An 18,453-nucleotide genomic window follows, 5' to 3' on the forward strand; every position below is an offset into this window, starting at 1 on the left:
GGACCATTTTTCCTCTTCCGGTCCTACATTTTCCAAGCTTGATCCTCAGTGGTACATAGCAATAACTGACTCTGTCATCATGAGACATCAGTCTCAGAATTACATCTGCTCTTCATATTGCAGTGGGTACAGTGTGATAGTACATGGCTCACTAATACTGAAAAGCAGCCCAGACTGTCTTTTTTTAATCAAGTACAAATTTAAAAAACATTACAACCGTACCCCAAGTTAAGACTACTCAAATAGAATTTTTTCTCTTTATTATTACACTATTAGATTAATCATAAAACAGCTGAGGTAGGACAGGATCTCTGAGAGGCTCTCAAGCCAGGCCCTGTTGATCTGGCTGCCCAGGATTATGCCCAGGTGGCTTTTCAATATCTCCATGGATGGAGACTCCACTACCTCTCTGGCAAAACTGTGTCAGTGCCCAGTCAACCTCATTGTGAAAAAGTGCTTCCTGGTGTTCAGAGGGAAACTCTTGTGCTTCTATTTGTGCCTCTTGCCTCTCTGGTCCTATGACTGGGCATCACTGAAAAGAACCTGGCTCTGCTTTTACACCCCCTTCAGGTGTATTGATAAGATCTTCCCTGTGCCTTTTCTTCTCCAGGTGGAACAGTCCCATCTCTCTCATAGTTTTCTCACAGAAGAGAGATGAAGACAGATAAGAAATGAAAAATATTTGAAAAAGGAAAAAAAGTTCCTACTTTCTTTCAGATTTAAACAGGTTTCTCAAACTGGAAAAAGTATTGACAGAAACTTATAGATAAGCTGAAAATATTCTGAGGTTACAGAACATTCTGTAATTGGATTCTTCATTTCTTTAAAAGGTATCTCCCAGATTAGATGCACTACTGTCCTGAAAAATAAGACTGCAAACATTTCCCACTGACCATGTAGTTTTCTTTATACATCCTACTGTGACTCCAATAATTAATACATGCACATTTCATGAACAGTTAATTGTAATATATAATAACAGCTGGTATTATATATCTTATTCTAAACTCTTTTTTTGTCTATCACAGAAACTTTAATCTTTCAATGCAGCTTGACAAATCTCTGTCTTCAAAAACTCATAAATATGTTCCAGTTTCCTATCAGTGAAGATTCACCCAATCAACCTTTGCTTACAAGTCTTCAAGAATTTTCACATACACTGAATTTGCATATAGAAGCATCTGAGAGTTACCACTTCTCTACAAGAATGTAGCAGAAACCCTGCCATGGTTGCAGACCCTGACACATCTGCAGTCATGTGCTACCTCCTTTGTAGACTACAAAACCAAAGGTTTTGAAACTGCTAATGAAACCAGGTGAATAAAACTTTCTAGTAGAGTAAGTTAGCAAAGTATATTAAGTGTATTAAGTTTCACCCTGACATATTTCAGGCTAATAAAATGGCTGGTTCTTCAACTAATACAGTGTACAGTTTAGGGCAAGATCTAAATAAATACCCATCTAATAGTGAAAGAGCAAGTCAGTATTTGCATTTCTGATGAAATAGGGGCTCAGCACAGGCTAAGGCTTCAAAAGTTGCAAATTTCTGAGGGTTCAGTACAAGGATACACAGTCTGCTTTTACAGCGTGGAAGCATCACATAACATCCTCTGCTTTCAGTTCAGATGCATTTCAACTCATGAACAGTGCAACAAAACTACACATGATTATGGTAGTCACATTGTCTGCCATGGGAGAAGTAGAAAATAATGCCTCTATGACAAGGCTTTATCCTTTTTACATTCCATGACACTTCAAAATATATTACATACAAGCACAGCATTCCTGGACCTTTAAGGCAGCTATATCACTGCCTGAGCCACTTTCTTAACTGCCCTATCCCAGGTATTTCCCAACATGGATCTCCACATTTGCTGATTTTTTCCCCTCCCTCACCTTCACTGCCAACTTAAAAGCCATTTCTCCAGCTTCATTAGAAATGTATCTCTAATTCTTCCTCACTCTTTTTGTCCAATCCTTTCCCACTCCTACCTCAAGTTCTGTCAACATAAGCTTTTAAGAAATCACCCAATAAAACAATGTAAGTACTATTCTGTAAGTAACAGAGGACAAAAGAAAAAGATTATAGAATTCTATTTCTCTAAGCTCTGTATAAAAACTTGATTTTGCTGACCCTTGTCCTTAGTGCAAGGCTGTATAAACTCCAGATCTGATTTTCAATGCTGAAGCTGGATCAGGGTGGAGCACAAGCTACTTCCCTGTGCGTCATTACACACTACCTACTAAATTATGCTGCTGGTCTTGGACTTTCCATCAAGCCCTGATTGCAGAGAATTCCCCTAAGAAGGCAAACAATCACATTTTCTTTACAATTGTGTTTAAACCAGTATTTCGTAGAGGAAAAAAAGAATAAATTTCAAGCCATGCTGGAGATGAGTGAATAAAAGCTCTGCCAAAAAGACTTCTGAAAAAATGACAAATGGGTAGTCAACACAGGTTATGTTTATCATGACAGACATTTCCCAATTCTTTCCCAAAGATGTCAGAAACTAAAAGATGACACTCTCCATTGCACCATACACAACAACAAAAGTTATCAAAAAAGGTACAACAAACAACTGCCAAAGTAAATTATTTAGCTTGCTTTATTCAGAAGTGACAGCTAGAGTTCCTATCAACACTTCAGCAAAACACGTTTTAATTTAGATTTTAACTCAATCATGTTTATATAAACAAACATGATTTTAAAAATGTCCTTGTTCATAGTTCATGTTCATAGCCCATGCACTCCCACAAAACTTGTTTTGGCTTATTTTTATTTTTGCTGTTAGCACATTATGCAGTTCCATTTGAGATTGCTCATTCAAACTGTCTTTAAGGAAAAAAAAATTAAAATACATTTTGAGAAATTTAATTCCCAGCTTAAAACTAAATTCAATGCACATTGACTAAATTCCCTACTCATGAATAGACAGTTACATACATCTTGTAGGAATAAAAGAGGTGCCTTCTGGAACCTAACCAGGGTTATCTCATCTCTGAGCTTTGCAACCACAGTAAAACAATGAGCATGACACACCTGTTCTCAGTAGGTGACACAATTGTAATGAGACACTTGATGAAGCAACAGGTAAGAACACTTAAAGCAAATGAATGTGGAGGTTAATAGACATGACTAAGCTACGAAGTTTCTTCAGTATTCATTTTAACTGAACACCAATGTCTTCAATTGTATTCCTAAAGTAAAAGAGGCAGAAGAGGAAGCGGATCTCAAAATAAATTATTTTAATTTTATTCTAGGATTTAGTGTTGAGGAAACACTTTCTATTTTCCTTTCACTAACTCCATTGCCAATCACAGCACTTGAACATATGCAGTTCTCAGCAGAAGGCTCCCAACTCAAATGCCAGAATTAACTAGAGAGCAGTGATATCTTTTTTAAGCAACAGGAATAAACACAATCTATGCTCTAATTGCACAAGTGCTTTATCTTGGCATAAAGCAGCACTGCTGTCATAGGAAGCAGTCCTCCCAGCTTTATTTCCACCAGGAAGCCCTTGCTGGTACAAAACCCCTATTCAGGCTGGTTAAACAGACATAGAGGTGCAGGAAGAGTGCTCTGGATGCATTACTCACAGAACTAAAGTTTTTAGGTCTGTGGCAAATAATAGAAACATATTTTTCTCTGTTCAACATGTTAACCCCACAGATTTGCTGATACATTCAGTAAAACTGATGACATCAGCCCCACAAGAGTTTCTGCATGAACACCAACCTCCCAGGCCTTTCTCTGTCCATTACCGATACTTTTCTAGCAATATGGCATTTCAGTAATAATTCATATAGTTCACTTCCTCTCTAACTCTTCTTGTCTATAATTCTTTAGGATACCACGTCAGTCTCCGAAGATGCAAGGTTTATTACCAGGTCTCTCAATTTCTAAACCCCATTTGCAAAGCTCTACATTTCCCTTAAGTCCTGTTAGTTTCTTTCCTTCCCCAGTCTCTTCAAAGCCTCTGCTCTTCTTACCCTCCTAACACACACCTTCATTTTTCCAGTCCCATGTACCTTCACCTCTTACAACTCCCTACAGTAAAAAATACAAACCTCTTCAGGAAACAATACAGAGTTACATAAACTCACTAATGTGATAGAGAATCATATTCAATTTGAAGATTCTGTAAAACTAGCGAGTTGAAAACAGCTTTCAAGAAGTAATTTCCATGGGCAAGTCTGGACAGACATTTGCCGACTACAAGATGGGAATTCAAATAGTATTTGGGAAGACATGATCAGAGCTAAAATTTCTTTTGAAAATGATAAATAATCCAAAGTCAGGAAGACAAAATTCAGTAAAGGCATAATTGAAGTATATAGGAGGAATTAAAATGTACAAATATAACGGTTCAGTAGCAGTCATACTACAAAAAGATCCTGGCATCACAGCAGTTCACCAACTAGAAATACCTCTTGCAAAACCGTTAAAATCTTATTTAAAGTTTTGCATGAGAAACAGAAGGCAATTATTCTAAAGTATTTAGTGCTGATGAAGACTCTCCCAAAATCTTAGTCTGCTTTTGGATACCACATGTTAAAGTGTGGATTAATTGAAAAAAATTTATAGAAAAGAAACATAACCAATAAGGAGTCAAAAAAAAACATATCACAGGAAATTACAGCTAATTCTAGATGAAAGAAACCCATGGTTGACAAAATGTTCTAGGGCAAAAAATTATAGTAAAGATTTGTTCACTGACTATTCAGGACAGGGTACAAAAAAGTTTGTTTAAATTTCCACACAGATTTGCATTGAATATTAGGGAAAAAACACAGAGAGGAGCAATAGAAGATACAAAGCCTTCTTCTGTGGAAGATTTAAGAAAATGTTAAATAAGCATAGGAAAGGCACTGTTTAAGCACACTTGAAATATAACACTGTTTGCATATAATGTTTTGGATTATACCATTTTATATGCTTGCTTTCAGTCCTCTGTTTTGACTATTTATCTCACCAAAGCTGGATCAAAGAGTGAACTTCATCTTCTACTTCACTTGGAATAATAGATCACAAGAAATGCTGATTTGTGTTCTCATGAAATGTAAGATGAGTAAATACTGAAAATATTGTACAGTTTTTTAGTATACCCCTCCATAATCCTTTTGCTTTGCAGTTTTTAAGGGTCAACACTTGATATTCTAGAGAGAACTTAAACAGAAATCCTAATTCTCTGTCCACACACAATGTATTCCTACTATGAAAAACCTATGTATAAGCTAATCAATATATAAAGCATGTCACTTGCACTAGTAGCATTCACAGAAATGCAATGTTCTCATTAGGTTACTTTTCCCTTGCTACTCGGTTTAAATTAATGTCTAAAGAAAAACTAAGTCAAATTTACCATAATATTTTTATCCTGTTTTTTTTTTTTATGGATATTGCCTACATATAGTAATTAACTCTCAAGAATCAGAAGAATTTAGAGGCTCTATAGACTTTACTGGATGCAATTATATAGATTATTTTGCTTGTCAAACAGAAAAAAATGAAAAATGGGAAAAGAAATTGTATCTAATTTTACCTGGCTTGCATTCATAGAGATCACAGCATTCCCCTGGCTTTCCGGATGCCTTAGAAACCAATATATTCAAATAGCCAGGTTGGCAAACCTTCCTCAAGCAGCCTGCAGGATTACACACACAACGGCTTGGGAGTGGACAGCATTCACCAGGAGGTGCATAGCCTTCAATCAAGATGGAATCTTCTGGACATCGAGGAGAAAACTGGACCTCACAGCGAGCCTTGGAGCAATCAGGTTTCTCTTCTGAAAGGGAGAGAAAAATCATCATGCCATACACATCAGTAAAACACTGAAGTTGTGAAGATAAACTCAGATAAAAGCTCCCTCTCTTCTCCCTCCCCTCCCCCCAAAACAATAAAAAAGGAAACAGCTGCTGCTGAACTGATTAGCAAAAAATTACCACATACCCTTTAAATATGGTAATTATTTGCAAAATGCTAGGTGTCTTATGAAATATTTTACAAAATTTCTAATTTGTGCTGTGTGCGTGATGGCTGAACCCACAGTCTCATGTAGAGCTGTGAACTTACATTTGGCCAGGATGTAAAGAAACAACTTGTCATATCATGTCAGCCCTGATGTTTACATCTATTCCTTCAGTTTCCTAAGACCTTCCATTATGGACTGATTTAAATTGCTTAATTTATTAACCTGAAGTGAGCTCTCACATATTCAAAAAAGCAAGTTAAAAGTTCAACAGCTAACATATTTGAATACTTTGGCAGAAGAGGATTTTTCCTGTACACACTCCCAATGTTCACATTAGAAGTGATGTTCATACATACTTCAGCAGCTTGAATACCAAGAGATAAGAGGTTTAACTATGGTGATGATGAGGTTTGTTGATGACCCTTATGCATCCCTTCTAACTCAGGATATTCCATGATTCCTTCATGTACAAGTACTTTATGTTTTTTCTTACAACCATCAAAGATTATTAACCTAAATGTGCTACTAGATAGCATTATAGCTCTTTTCTTACAGTTAAAAATCCTTCTATTTCCATCTATCATTAAAACAGCCTTGACTAGATATGTATTTTGCCTAGAACTTTAAATAAGATTTTTAAGACCAATATTTTTTTTCAAACCTACCCTTATGTTTAGTTTCTTATCTGCTTTATTAAACACATTGTTCAGACAGAACATTACTGGTTACAGAGGCTCACTGCAGAGAGCTGTATAAAAAATACATAACATACTAGTTTTAGTATTGTATTGATAGCCTTCAGTTTATGCATGTAATAAAAGGCTTGACACTCTATCTTTTACAATTATTTTCATTTTCCACTGCATGTTTGTTCAACATGCACAGAGAAGCAATAGAACTGTTGCAGTAGCAGCCCTTAAAGTACATACTCATAATAGGCTCTTGATAGACCACTTGTACTCATGATGACCCTTAAATTCCCACTGTTCATTACTTTATGTGCCCTAGCATTATGCATCCCGTGATCTTCCAATTTTCATGACTAATAGATAATCCCATCCTCATGCAATCTCTCTCATGAAAATACTTTGGATTATAAGTATTTTAAAAAATTGACCTGCTCTTTTTCACTTGACTGCATTTACATACATGTATCTATATGAAGATAAGAATTTCCTTAAGGACTGCTTAGATAATTCAATACAAATAAGATTTGAGCAATGCAATTGGTCAAATACAATTTAAAACTATTTTTGACCAATTTGGCTAACTTTCCAGAAGGCAAGGTTTGTCAGAAATGCATACCAAACTGTTCGAATTCAGACTATTCAGGACTCTAGATGTATAATTTTTGAAGACCACTGCAAAGCCTACTGTTGGAGTTTGTAAGACACCTAGCAATGATATGAAAATAAGGACAAGTCACTATCAACACGTAAGAAGCGTCACAAGCAATAGAAGAGAGAAATTTAAAATAGAGAACTATGACAAGTATTTTTGTATGAAATATTCCCTCAGCATTTTGCAGTTGTTTTTGATAGTCTTTTCCATTAGAGTATTGTGCTCAGTGGAGTTAAAGGTCACAGACTGTTATATAAAGGACTCTTATATAAAGCCAGCACCATTTTCAGAGAAAATGATTCAAACATAACCACCACTTCGCAAAAGACACGTTTATGTTGTAATACCAGGTAATATAACACCAGTAGGTATTTATAAACCAAAAGTTTCCTTCTTAATCCAGTGTCACTGTTACTTCTGTACTTCAGAGTCCCAAAAAATAAACAGACAAAACCCTACTAATAACTTCCTATTAATACTCATGTAAATTTTGTGCTCAAACTACATGTTGAAACATTCCTCTCCCCATACACAAATGCAATTGAACAACAGGAAAGTCAAATATATTCACCCAGGCTGGATCAATCAACGGACAATTATCTTTCTGCTTCCCAAACTCTAGCCCACGTCAAAAGCAGGTTAAGAAAATGTTGCAGACTATGTCACAATTTGTCTCTTGATTTGGAGTTTGTTTTTCTTTATGGAAAGCAGCTACTGACTAAAAGGATATACTGCTATGGTCAGCAGTATATAAAGTGTTTCCTTGAACATCATCTTTATCTAAAACATGAAAATCCAGCAGCTCCAGGTGTAGCATTACTACTTGTTAGTTAAAGCTTTAATCAGCTATCATCATGCTAGTGTAATTGCTCTCCAAGTCCAGAATTCACTGCAATGGAAGAAGATGGGAGTTCAGTTTTACTGCATTTCAGTACAACCTGATGGGGGCTCCTCATTTTGACACCAAGTTTGGATAAAAGACATTATTTCTAAGCAGCCATTCAGAAAAGTATCAAGGTTTTTCTTTTTAGTTATCTCAGCAAATGACAAAATCTTCTCTATCCACAGAGATTCATTACACTAAACTAGTTCTACCTTTTCATTACTTCATCAAGGAAGGCATCGAAATTTAACCTGTTCTCAAAATAAATTATAAACATTAATACAGCCATAAATGTCACTGCTTTAGCAGAATTCCTCATGTAATTCCAATATATACAGCTGTTTAAGATTTCATCAAACAAGAACTGTTTAATAGCTCTTTTTTCCCTTATTAACAAACACTTCCACTCCTTACAAAGGAGTATTAAAAAAACCTGTGTAAGAACATAATAATTAAAAATACACCAACAGTCTCAAAAGATAGATAGCAGGGTAATGCCAAGCTGTATTCCACAAAAAAACCCCTGTGAAATCACTCACCAGTGCTATTTCTGCTACTTTGTCCCTTTTACACACCAGACAGACTGTTTCAAAGCAGCTTCTCAGGAGACCAAAGTAGATTCACAAGAGCCTACTGCCTTTCTGTCACATAGACACGTACACTACAAACCACCAACCTGTCCCCTGGATGGTTTAAGCTACTGCCTATTACACAAATCAGGTTCATCCTGACCAACATCTTCACAGTCAAACAGTGCATCAGGGCTTAAACTCCATTTTGATAATAAATAGAATACAAACAAATAAATATTATGTGTGTCCAGAAACAGGAGAACTTCATTTTTCAAAGCACTGTTGTGAACCTAAAGAATTAGGCTTTTTAGAAAAGGGAGAACTATACATGGGACTATATATATGACTTACTATGAACCAAATATATACATATTCCTGAATAATAGGGCATCTTAACAAACAGATTACACAAGATACATGTCTCACATTGCTCTCACCCATAGTGCAAGTGCACCCAAGTGCAATTCCTTTGCAAGAAGAATTTCATAGAACCCTAACTGACTGTAGAGACAGTAAAATTCCTATAGCATAAAACTCAATCTCATTTCAATATGTACTTTAAAAAAATACCCCAATCATTAATAAGGAGAACAATCACTTTTCAGGGATGCATTCTGATAAAAGTTTGAACTGATAACCTACAATTAATTAAGAAAAACATAGTTGGCTGCAAGTCCTGCCTTTATGTTCAAAAAAGCAGCATTTCAAATAGCAATACAAAGAACAGAAAATATTGGTTGGTTTTCAGCTGAGGTTTCCCTGTGGGACGCATTCTCTTTATAGCCTTTCATCAAACACCACCGAAGCTGGAAGCGTTCTGGTATCCCTGACATCTCATCAGCCTGAGCCAACAAAGAATCTCTACAGAGATAAAGGAAGAGTCTGGATCAATCAAGCTTTTGCAAACTATCTATTCTGAGACAGACAATTTTCTTAAGAAATTCAGAAATGTAGCCAGAACTATAACATTCTTAATAAACGGAACACAATCCAGACAGGAAAACAAACATTTTGATGAATTCCAAATAAGAGTTCTAGCCTTGGAAACAAACTTAATACCTACTCTAAAAGGCAGCTATGGAGATAATTTCAAATAAAGTTCTTCAGTTTACCAGTGACAGGGTTATTTCTAGATATAAATTACTACTGGCAGAAGTTTTTAATTTCAAGACAAACTTTACTTTCTGTAGGTCTGAAGGTTCAGGCTTACTTTTACTTTGTTAAGAGACTGGAAGAAGAACTTGCTGTTATTGAGCACATGAGAGAGTACACCCTACAATTATTAAGAATAACCTAAGTTATAAAAATAATAATTGAAAAATAATAGTTAAATAAGATACAATGCATGGTGTGCTTTATTATTAAAACAGGGATCATTCACTTAAAAAGTTAGGATGTCTCAAAAAAATTTCTCACTTTCATCTCAAAAGTGCACAGGGAAGTTGAGCATTTCAGAGGCTGAGGCATAACAACATTCAAACAGACTTTTCATTGCAACCACAGCATACTTGTTATAAAGTACATGAGGAGGAGGAGGAGAACAACCTTCAAAGGATATAATAATAAGAAGAAATCAAAATATGGATTTGGGTTTTTTCTTTCCATTAACTTTAGAAAGTGTCTATCATAAAGCATCAGCCATAAACCCAGAACTTTGTAACAAAGTTTCTCCATATTAAAAACTACAATATTTTTAAAATTATACTTCCCATGACTGTAAAAAGTTATTAGGGGGAAGTGGAGGTAAAATAAAAAGTTACTGAAGCACTTATGCTGCAACCAATGCCTTCTTTGAGAGAAGGCAGCTTCTTTACCTTCCTGAAAGGTTTATGCAATACTCAAACTGGGTACTAGTTAGATATGTTTTTATTAAGACAGTCACTGAATATAGGAAGTCTGGATCTCAGGCATTTTCCATTTATTTTGTTAAAGTAGATCCAACCAAGCCAAACCAACCCTCACCCTCTTTGTTAATACCAAAGCAGCATGGAAATAAAAATAGTTCCTTAAGAAAAATTAAACACTTTGCTTTCACCTCTGTATCAAATTATTTTCCTTCATTATGTTTGTACGCTCTGCTTTGACATGCAGAGAAAGTACATGCCAAGTTGATTTAATGAGAAAAGCAGAACAGTTAAAACATTGGTTAGAACAGTGAAAGGATGTTAGGATATAATCTGGTGTGGGAGAAACAGAGAAGAAAATCCCTGACAGGGATGGCAGGGTCTTCTCATTCTTCAAGTGAAACGGAACAGATCCATGCTTCTGAGGAAACCATTTCAGGGAGGAATTTTTATCATTTTATCAGAACTTCATATGATGCTGTTACTCAGTCACCATAGAAACAAGGGCAGAATGTTTTATTGAAGGAGATGGCTAAAGAGAAATTGGTATTTTCTCAGGTCCAAATGTTTCCACTGAGATATTTAAACGGTTCTACAGTTGATTCTTTAAGGTCAAACTTTTAATACATATGCATACAGATATACACAGAGATTGAGGGAATAACATTTTTTTCTGTTAGGTCCATACAAAAAACACAGACTAAGAAGCACTTTGAAATAGTAAGCTTCATATTTCATTTTACTGAGCAGTTCTAAATAGGATATGGTTTATAAAGATGAACACTTTGCATGACTAAACAAAGCAGTGCACTACAGTTGGCACACATACTTTGAAGGCATGTGTTCAGCTTTGCATTTTTGTTTCACTGTAAACCATTTTTGTGAAATCTAGGCTAAAACATAGTCACTTTTACCGTGCAGTCTTACAGTCATCATTGCGATACATTCCAAACAATAGGCATACTATACTGTTATACACTGGCAGGAAGGAAATATTAAAAGGATTAGGGATAAACAAGAAAAATGATTACCCAGCTGAAGCAGTCAGACAGACGGGGATCGATATTGGAATGCAAAATACTGAAAAGGATTTTCAAGAATCAAAAGGGCAGTTATAGTAGATTAAAAAATGAGATTAACTAATACAATATGCACAGTACTGTATATGGATGAACTGCTACAAATAAAAAAAGTGAACGAGAGCCTGACCTTTTACCTAAAACTGAACTTTATTTAAAATCCATTCTATTTTCTAAATGAGTCTTGCTACACTTCGCAGCATACTGGTGCTCCACATTTTATGTACTACACAGTGGGGCAACCTGTCTCACCCACATTGTAGCCTAATCAGTAATACAGCAGCCTGGAACTAACCTGGGTTAAAAGAAGTCACACATAAAAAGACAGTCACAGATACCAGTTTTAAGAAACATCCATTCATTGATACGCATATTGCAACACAGTATTCACTACAGATTTGCCAAAGATTTTCCATTTTGAGGACCAGAATAGCCAGAAAAATGGGTTATATCACGTGAGACAGCTACAGTCAAGAAGACAATAATCCCCTTTGAGTAGATAGCAAAGCCATTACAATTTTGTAATTCCATTTCCTGAACTAGTTTTTTTCTCTGTACTGGAAATATTAAAAGTAAAGTGGTAATTCAAAACAAACAAACAAACAGACCCCAAAAAACACCACACCAGAATCACAAACAATCCTGACCCCAAACTGATGTCTTCCAAAGAAAGAGATAGCAGACTCAATGAGGATCTGTCAAACACCTGCATCTAAATGGAAATGCAAGTTCTATAAAACCAATGGTGTTTGTAGCAGTAGTTGCATTTGGGTTCAGACCTCCCAGCCCACAGCATTCCTCTGTTATACTTAGAAAAAATCAGGTCGTGAACACTCAAAAGAAATGTTACTTTTCCTCCATTTCATTCAAAACTTGCTTTTAATAAATATGTATTAGCTTGACACCAACAAGTTAATCCAAATCAATAATGGATAGCGTTAGCTGACAGAACTGTACATGAAGGACTGAGCCCAGTCCACTGCACAGAACACGGGAAGCTGTGCCATCCCTGCGACAGGATCCATTTCTACTGCTAACTGCACTGCTTTCAATAGAAATAAAGCACCTTTAAACTTCAGCAGTGAAAATCCTTCAAAAGTTAGTTGGAGAAATGAGCAGATAGCTGTAGTCAGATTTACAGCTGTGTTGCCTCTATTGAAAAATAACATTTAAAAATGTATTCAATATTGTCATGGCTGGAATAACATTGTACATTGTAATTTCTTTATATAAGAAAGCCTATTATGCTGGATGAATAGTACTACTCCTACTAGTGCTCAGTCTTTATATTGGCAAATCAACTGGAATTTTCAAAGGAAGAGTATGTAAACAGTAAGGAGATAGTCTCACCTAGGGAGTTAGGACTTTGAAGAATGCCAAATCATTCTGGGAATAAGCCAAAAATAGAAATACTAGATTTATAATCAGTATAAACTGCATATACTTTGATGACTTACAAAAATATACACCAGTAGCAGATATAATTAAAGCAGAAAGTATTACTTATTGCAACAGTATATTCAGCTGCAAAACCAAAGGTAATGTTGAATGAGTACCAAAGTAATGATAAAGCACAACTATTTGGAACAATTCTGCTTAACACAGGTTAAGAAAACAATATGAGCCTAGCTGACATCTGGAGAAATAATCACAAATATTCACTGAAGGACAAGCACTGTAACACACAGTTTGATGTGACAAGGAGAAAGGGATTTGAATTTGAGGACACGCTGTATACCTCCCAATGGACAAACCTCTGGAGGCAGCTCAGGATGTAAGGAGCACCAAACAACTTACTCTACCACATAATCACACCCAGACTACAGTATCAAATTAATCTTTGCTTCTTACTCAAAGTCTAAAAACATAAGCAGAACAAGGACTTAGAAAGCACTTGCATTTGCAATAAATGCAAATTATAATGAAAATACATACATGAGTTTACAAATAATAAGAATTCACATATGTATGAAGCTAGCAACTGAAACTGAACAGCAAAAAGGGCAATCAGTTTTCTAGAGCTGATTAACAAAAGCAACAGACTTGTAAACATTAACTTAGAAATGACAGATTTGATATTCAAAGAAATGCAATTTTTGTTGTTAGCAAAATTGAATCAACCCCTGTCTGCCCTTAGTGTTTTGCTTTGTTAATACAAATAAATCTAAGGCATGTGATTTCTTTTAGTTCTCTGTGATAATTACTAATGTTAAGAAGCCCCCCCAAAACCCACAAACCTAAGCCCACGCACAGTAAAAGAAGGACCTAAATGCTTTAAGACACTTCTGGCAAGTAAACTCCAGTATGCAAACTAGTTTTCCCAGTTATTATGTTCAAAGAACCTCTGTCTCCTACCAGCTTAACCTCTGTATCGTTATTAGAGGCTTAACCATGTGTTTCTAAAATTCTTTCACAAGAATATTCAAAATATTAGGAAAATCAACCCTATTCAATATTTTGATCTTCTCTTTAGTAACCTAAAATACCACAGTAGTCAGAAACTACAAAAAGAAGCATAGTTTTCCTTCTTTTAGGCAAACAAAGTGACCGCTTTCAATGGAGAAGGCCAATGCCGCAGTGTTTCAAGACATTTTCACACTCCAACAGCTATGGTCCATCTCTCTTGACTTCTCTGGGTTAGCTTCTTCCTAGGCCCTTCAAAATAACCTCTCTAATTTAGAATTTAAACACATCTTGATTATACAAGATTTTCCATACAACCAGAGATCTTCCAAAATTTTTGCTTTTGTCCTTTATTTCTTTTTTAACATTAACATTTCTGTTAAGTTTGTGTCCCCAGAATGAGTTTTAATGCCAACTAACTGTTCCTTTGTTACTCATCAGTTACCAAACCTGGATCATTATTGATTAACATTTCCATGCATTACTTAGGACAACAGAAAATAACTCTACCTATAATAATATGACAGCAAAGCAAAAAGGGGCATTATAATTTTAGAGGAAATCTATACTGACAGAGAGAATTCTGATGTAGAAATTCTTAGTGCCTTGCAGTGAAGAGATTCCACAAACCTTTTACAACATTTCCAAATAGAAGAGAAATTGTCAGCCTGAAGGAATTGAAACAGCTCAGTCCTCCAGAAAAAGTAGATATTGGTTCTCACCAGATCTATTTTTTTCTGAGAAATGACATTCAACAAAACTCTAGTGAGGAGCATTTCACTGAACACAGAAATGGTGTATATTCCACATAAAACATTATCTTTTCTCTAAAGGCAAAGTCTTCTAATAAACTGCCATATTTGACACTTAAAATGCAAAATGCAGAAATAAGCAGCTTATCAGAAGACTCCAATGTAAAAGAAGCTAAATCATTCTGTTCTTGGTTTCTCACACTGAAGGCAACTTCTCATATTCCATGTAAAAATATGGAATAAATAATTATAGTAGAAGCTGTGCTTTCTTGACTCCAGAGAACATTTGCACTAGGTAAAATAAAATTAAATAAAGCATCTAAAAATCACACAAGGAATTCCACTGAATTGCAAGCTCCTGCTTGCAATACCTGTTTTCAGTGCTAGTTTGAATGTGTTTCTGTATTTTTAAAACTATCATTCACAAAAATACAAAAGTAAAACCAAAATATCTGTTGGGAAAAAAAGCAACAAGACAAAAGAAGCACAAGAAATTTTAATTTTATTCTAAGATCCAGACAGCTTAAGCTTGAGAAGACAGCTTGACCAAAGTTTTTTGAGAACTGCTTGGAAAAATAAATAGACACCTGGAAATTTGAGAATCGTCTCACTTGTCCTGCTTTCAAACTATGCAGTATCCTAACCAGAAATACCTACGTGTCTCAGGGATGGTGGGGGGTGGCACGTGTGCACATGGATTCATAACCAGCTCTCACACATAGTAAGACCACAAGGAATCGCAGTATGAGAAGTTTGTTCTGCTCTGCAGTACTGCTGCACAAAATGTAAGAAGCCAGATTACTTTTAAGACAGAGAATCATGCAATATCCACAGTGTTTATTCCTCAGATTGTCACTAAACAGGTGCCTGCATAGGGCTATGCAGGTACATAACTGAAATATTTGACTATACCAATTAAATACAGCTTCAAGTCCACCATTAAATGCTACTACATATCACCACCCTCTTGCAGCATCCCTTATTCTACCTTAAAGCATCAACACCCCACAGAGAGAATTAAATGTCAAAACTACAAAAAAGTGGAAAGTCAGAGTTCACACAGTACTGAGCTTCTGTTCTGTACTACACTAGTACAAGTATTTTGCTGACTTCAGTAGCCATTAAACTTGGACCCTGCTGTTTCAAACTGGATCAAAGCCAACACCTTGTACAAAAAACAAAAGACAGCAAGTCCGGAAGAAGACCAACAGTCCTGTGCCAAATATACAAAAATAATCTCTCAGTTTCAGAATGCTGTTGGCTGCAATGTTCTTTAATTAGATTCAGTTTCTGATCTCATTTGAAGCATGTATTAACCACCTGGAAAGTTTGTTTCCAAAAGAAAGCAGCTTAAAGGCGAATGATCTTGAGGTTTGCAAGCATGGTAATCTGCTTTTTCTCCAAGTGTATTGTTTAATTTTTTTTTTTTTTTTAAATCATAACTACCAAAAAGTATCACAAATCATTCTGGCTCAGACATTTTTTTCGATTGTTTGGCCTCCACTTTTCTTACTCTTTCTTCTTCATTGACCTTTCCTCTTAAGTTATCCACTTATTTTTTATGTCCTCTTTAAAGCAAACCTCAAATGCTACTTATTTCACGTCTTTTCCAACCTGTCTTTCCTGTTGTACATCTCCATCAATACAACACACAGCAACACACTTGTTTTGTGAAAATATCTACCTTAATACAAAATATTACTTTCTCTTAACGACTAAGGAAAAGCATATTTGAAGCATATTTGTGGCATTTTGCACAGCAACTTCCACGACACAATTGATAAAAGAACAAACTAGGAAATTCAGATGTAGAAGCTTTAGATTAGTATAATCTCTTGGAGCAGTTTGGCTAAAAACTTGAATGCAGATTAAATTTACAAGCACTAAAATGCAGGTTACATACCATTGTGGAACATTATGCAACATGGAAGAAGCTACTGCCAGGAAACTGCAGATACAGTTGCACTTCCCAAGTGAAGCAAATTAGTATTATTTCCAGCAAGATTCCTATGATGGCACCCCTTGCACAAGTTTGGGATTCAGTCTCCTCCAAAGCCATTCAATTTTTAGATCAAACTCAGTTTGATCTACAGCACAGGAGACATCAGTGTACATTAATTCTATGTATAAATGTTTGCAGCACACATTACAGAGTATGTGGCTCCGTGATCAGAGACAAGGCATTAATAAATTGGCTTATAAATAAATTGGTCAAGTATGAAGATGGCACATTATCCACAAAAGTTATAAGCATCCTTAAAACAGTCAAGAGACACCAATGTTGTATTTGGTGAGGACAGACTCCTTGTCAAGCCTGGAAAAACCCTAGGAGTGGGAAGACAGCAAATGGAATTTTAAACAATATCTACGGAGTGTCCCAAGGAAGAAACTGGCTCTGTACATTCTCATGCTACAATGACAGTGGATTCTACCTCACAAACACGCCCTGGTAGGCAATGTGAGCAGCAAGACCAGAACTTTAGTTGAGAGCTATTGTGAACAAAAGGAAAGTTCTGTGTGCTTGAAACAGACTAATGAAACTAGAAGAAAGGAGTTGAGATTACTAGCAAACACTGAGAATTTTTTTTCTCAAAAGATGCAATGATCCTTACAACCATGATACTGCACTGATCCTATAAACTCACACAATCTATTAAAGAAATCCGAAGGCTGAGAATTTATTCTTTCATATAGGCCAAGCATTGCAGAAGTGAGCAAAGCCTGAGCAGTGCTAACCAGGAAATCCTGTTGACATTCAACAAGATAACAGCAGAAAGCAAAAGCCACCAAAAAACCTTATTAAATAGCACAACCACTGATGCTTACATATCTCAAAGCAGAGATTTCACTCTTTTCCCCTACTTGGCTAGGAAAAGACAGCAGAGAGAATAAAATCTAGTATTACATTATGAGGTATCTCACATGTCACTTAACATATGTCCTCCACAGTATACCTCAGTGAAGCAGCACAAGTCCTCACAAGTAGAGCAGCAGCAACAGAAATAAATGAGAAAAAATGAAAAAAATCAGGTCTTTAGTTAAAGCAGTTGTAGGTGTTAATTGCTAACAAAGGCAATATTAATGAGGTGAGTTTTAAAGGAGACTTTTTGTTAGCACAACTCAAAATTAACTTTTTTTAAGCAAAAAGAAGAAGGTGCAAAACATGCTGGAGTATGCTCAAATACTCAAAACATGAATATTACTGCTGCCAATCAAGCAATTCTGTTCTGCTCTAATCTGTCATCCAAACTATGCAATGAATGCACTTTCTCAACACAGAGTAAGTACTTGCTTTCATGGAAATCTGGATCAAGACTTACTAACATTTATCCGAAGTCTCTGTGATGTAACCAAGCAGGAAAGACGAGATTAAGCATTACTGATACATCAATGCAACAATGTCAATTCTGTCACCTGCATGCCTTGTGAAACATGCCTTCAGAATCTCACCAGCATAAAAAGAAAGAACTGAAATACAATAGGAGAGAGTTAAAAATTTTATTTCAAATTTCTTACTACTTGCACACCCTCCCCATGCAGTATGACCTGTGAAGGCTTAAAACTAAACAAAGCTAAATTGAATAAATCTCTTGCACTTAACCTACTA

The 18,453-nt window shown here is 35.8% G+C and overlaps 1 protein-coding gene across 2 annotated transcripts in view; it reads right to left on the reverse strand.

Moving 5' to 3' along the window:
- Positions 1-18,453, reverse strand: part of CRIM1 (cysteine rich transmembrane BMP regulator 1) — a 168,758-nt gene that overhangs the window by 81,933 nt on the left and 68,372 nt on the right. Inside the window, exons 1-2 of one of the 2 annotated variants that reach the window (XM_053938947.1) lie at positions 16,750-17,132; positions 5,544-5,786 (exon numbers count right to left, since the gene is read on the reverse strand). In XM_053938947.1, the coding sequence (XP_053794922.1) occupies positions 5,544-5,786; positions 16,750-16,762 (256 nt within the window). In that variant the 5' untranslated portion in view covers positions 16,763-17,132. Of the gene's footprint in view, positions 1-5,543; positions 5,787-16,749; positions 17,133-18,453 lie in introns of those variants that run through there. The other variant, XM_053938945.1, reaches the window with a different exon arrangement.

Source organism: Vidua chalybeata, chromosome 3 (assembly GCF_026979565.1).
Source record: "Vidua chalybeata isolate OUT-0048 chromosome 3, bVidCha1 merged haplotype, whole genome shotgun sequence".
NCBI lineage: Eukaryota > Metazoa > Chordata > Aves > Passeriformes > Viduidae > Vidua > Vidua chalybeata.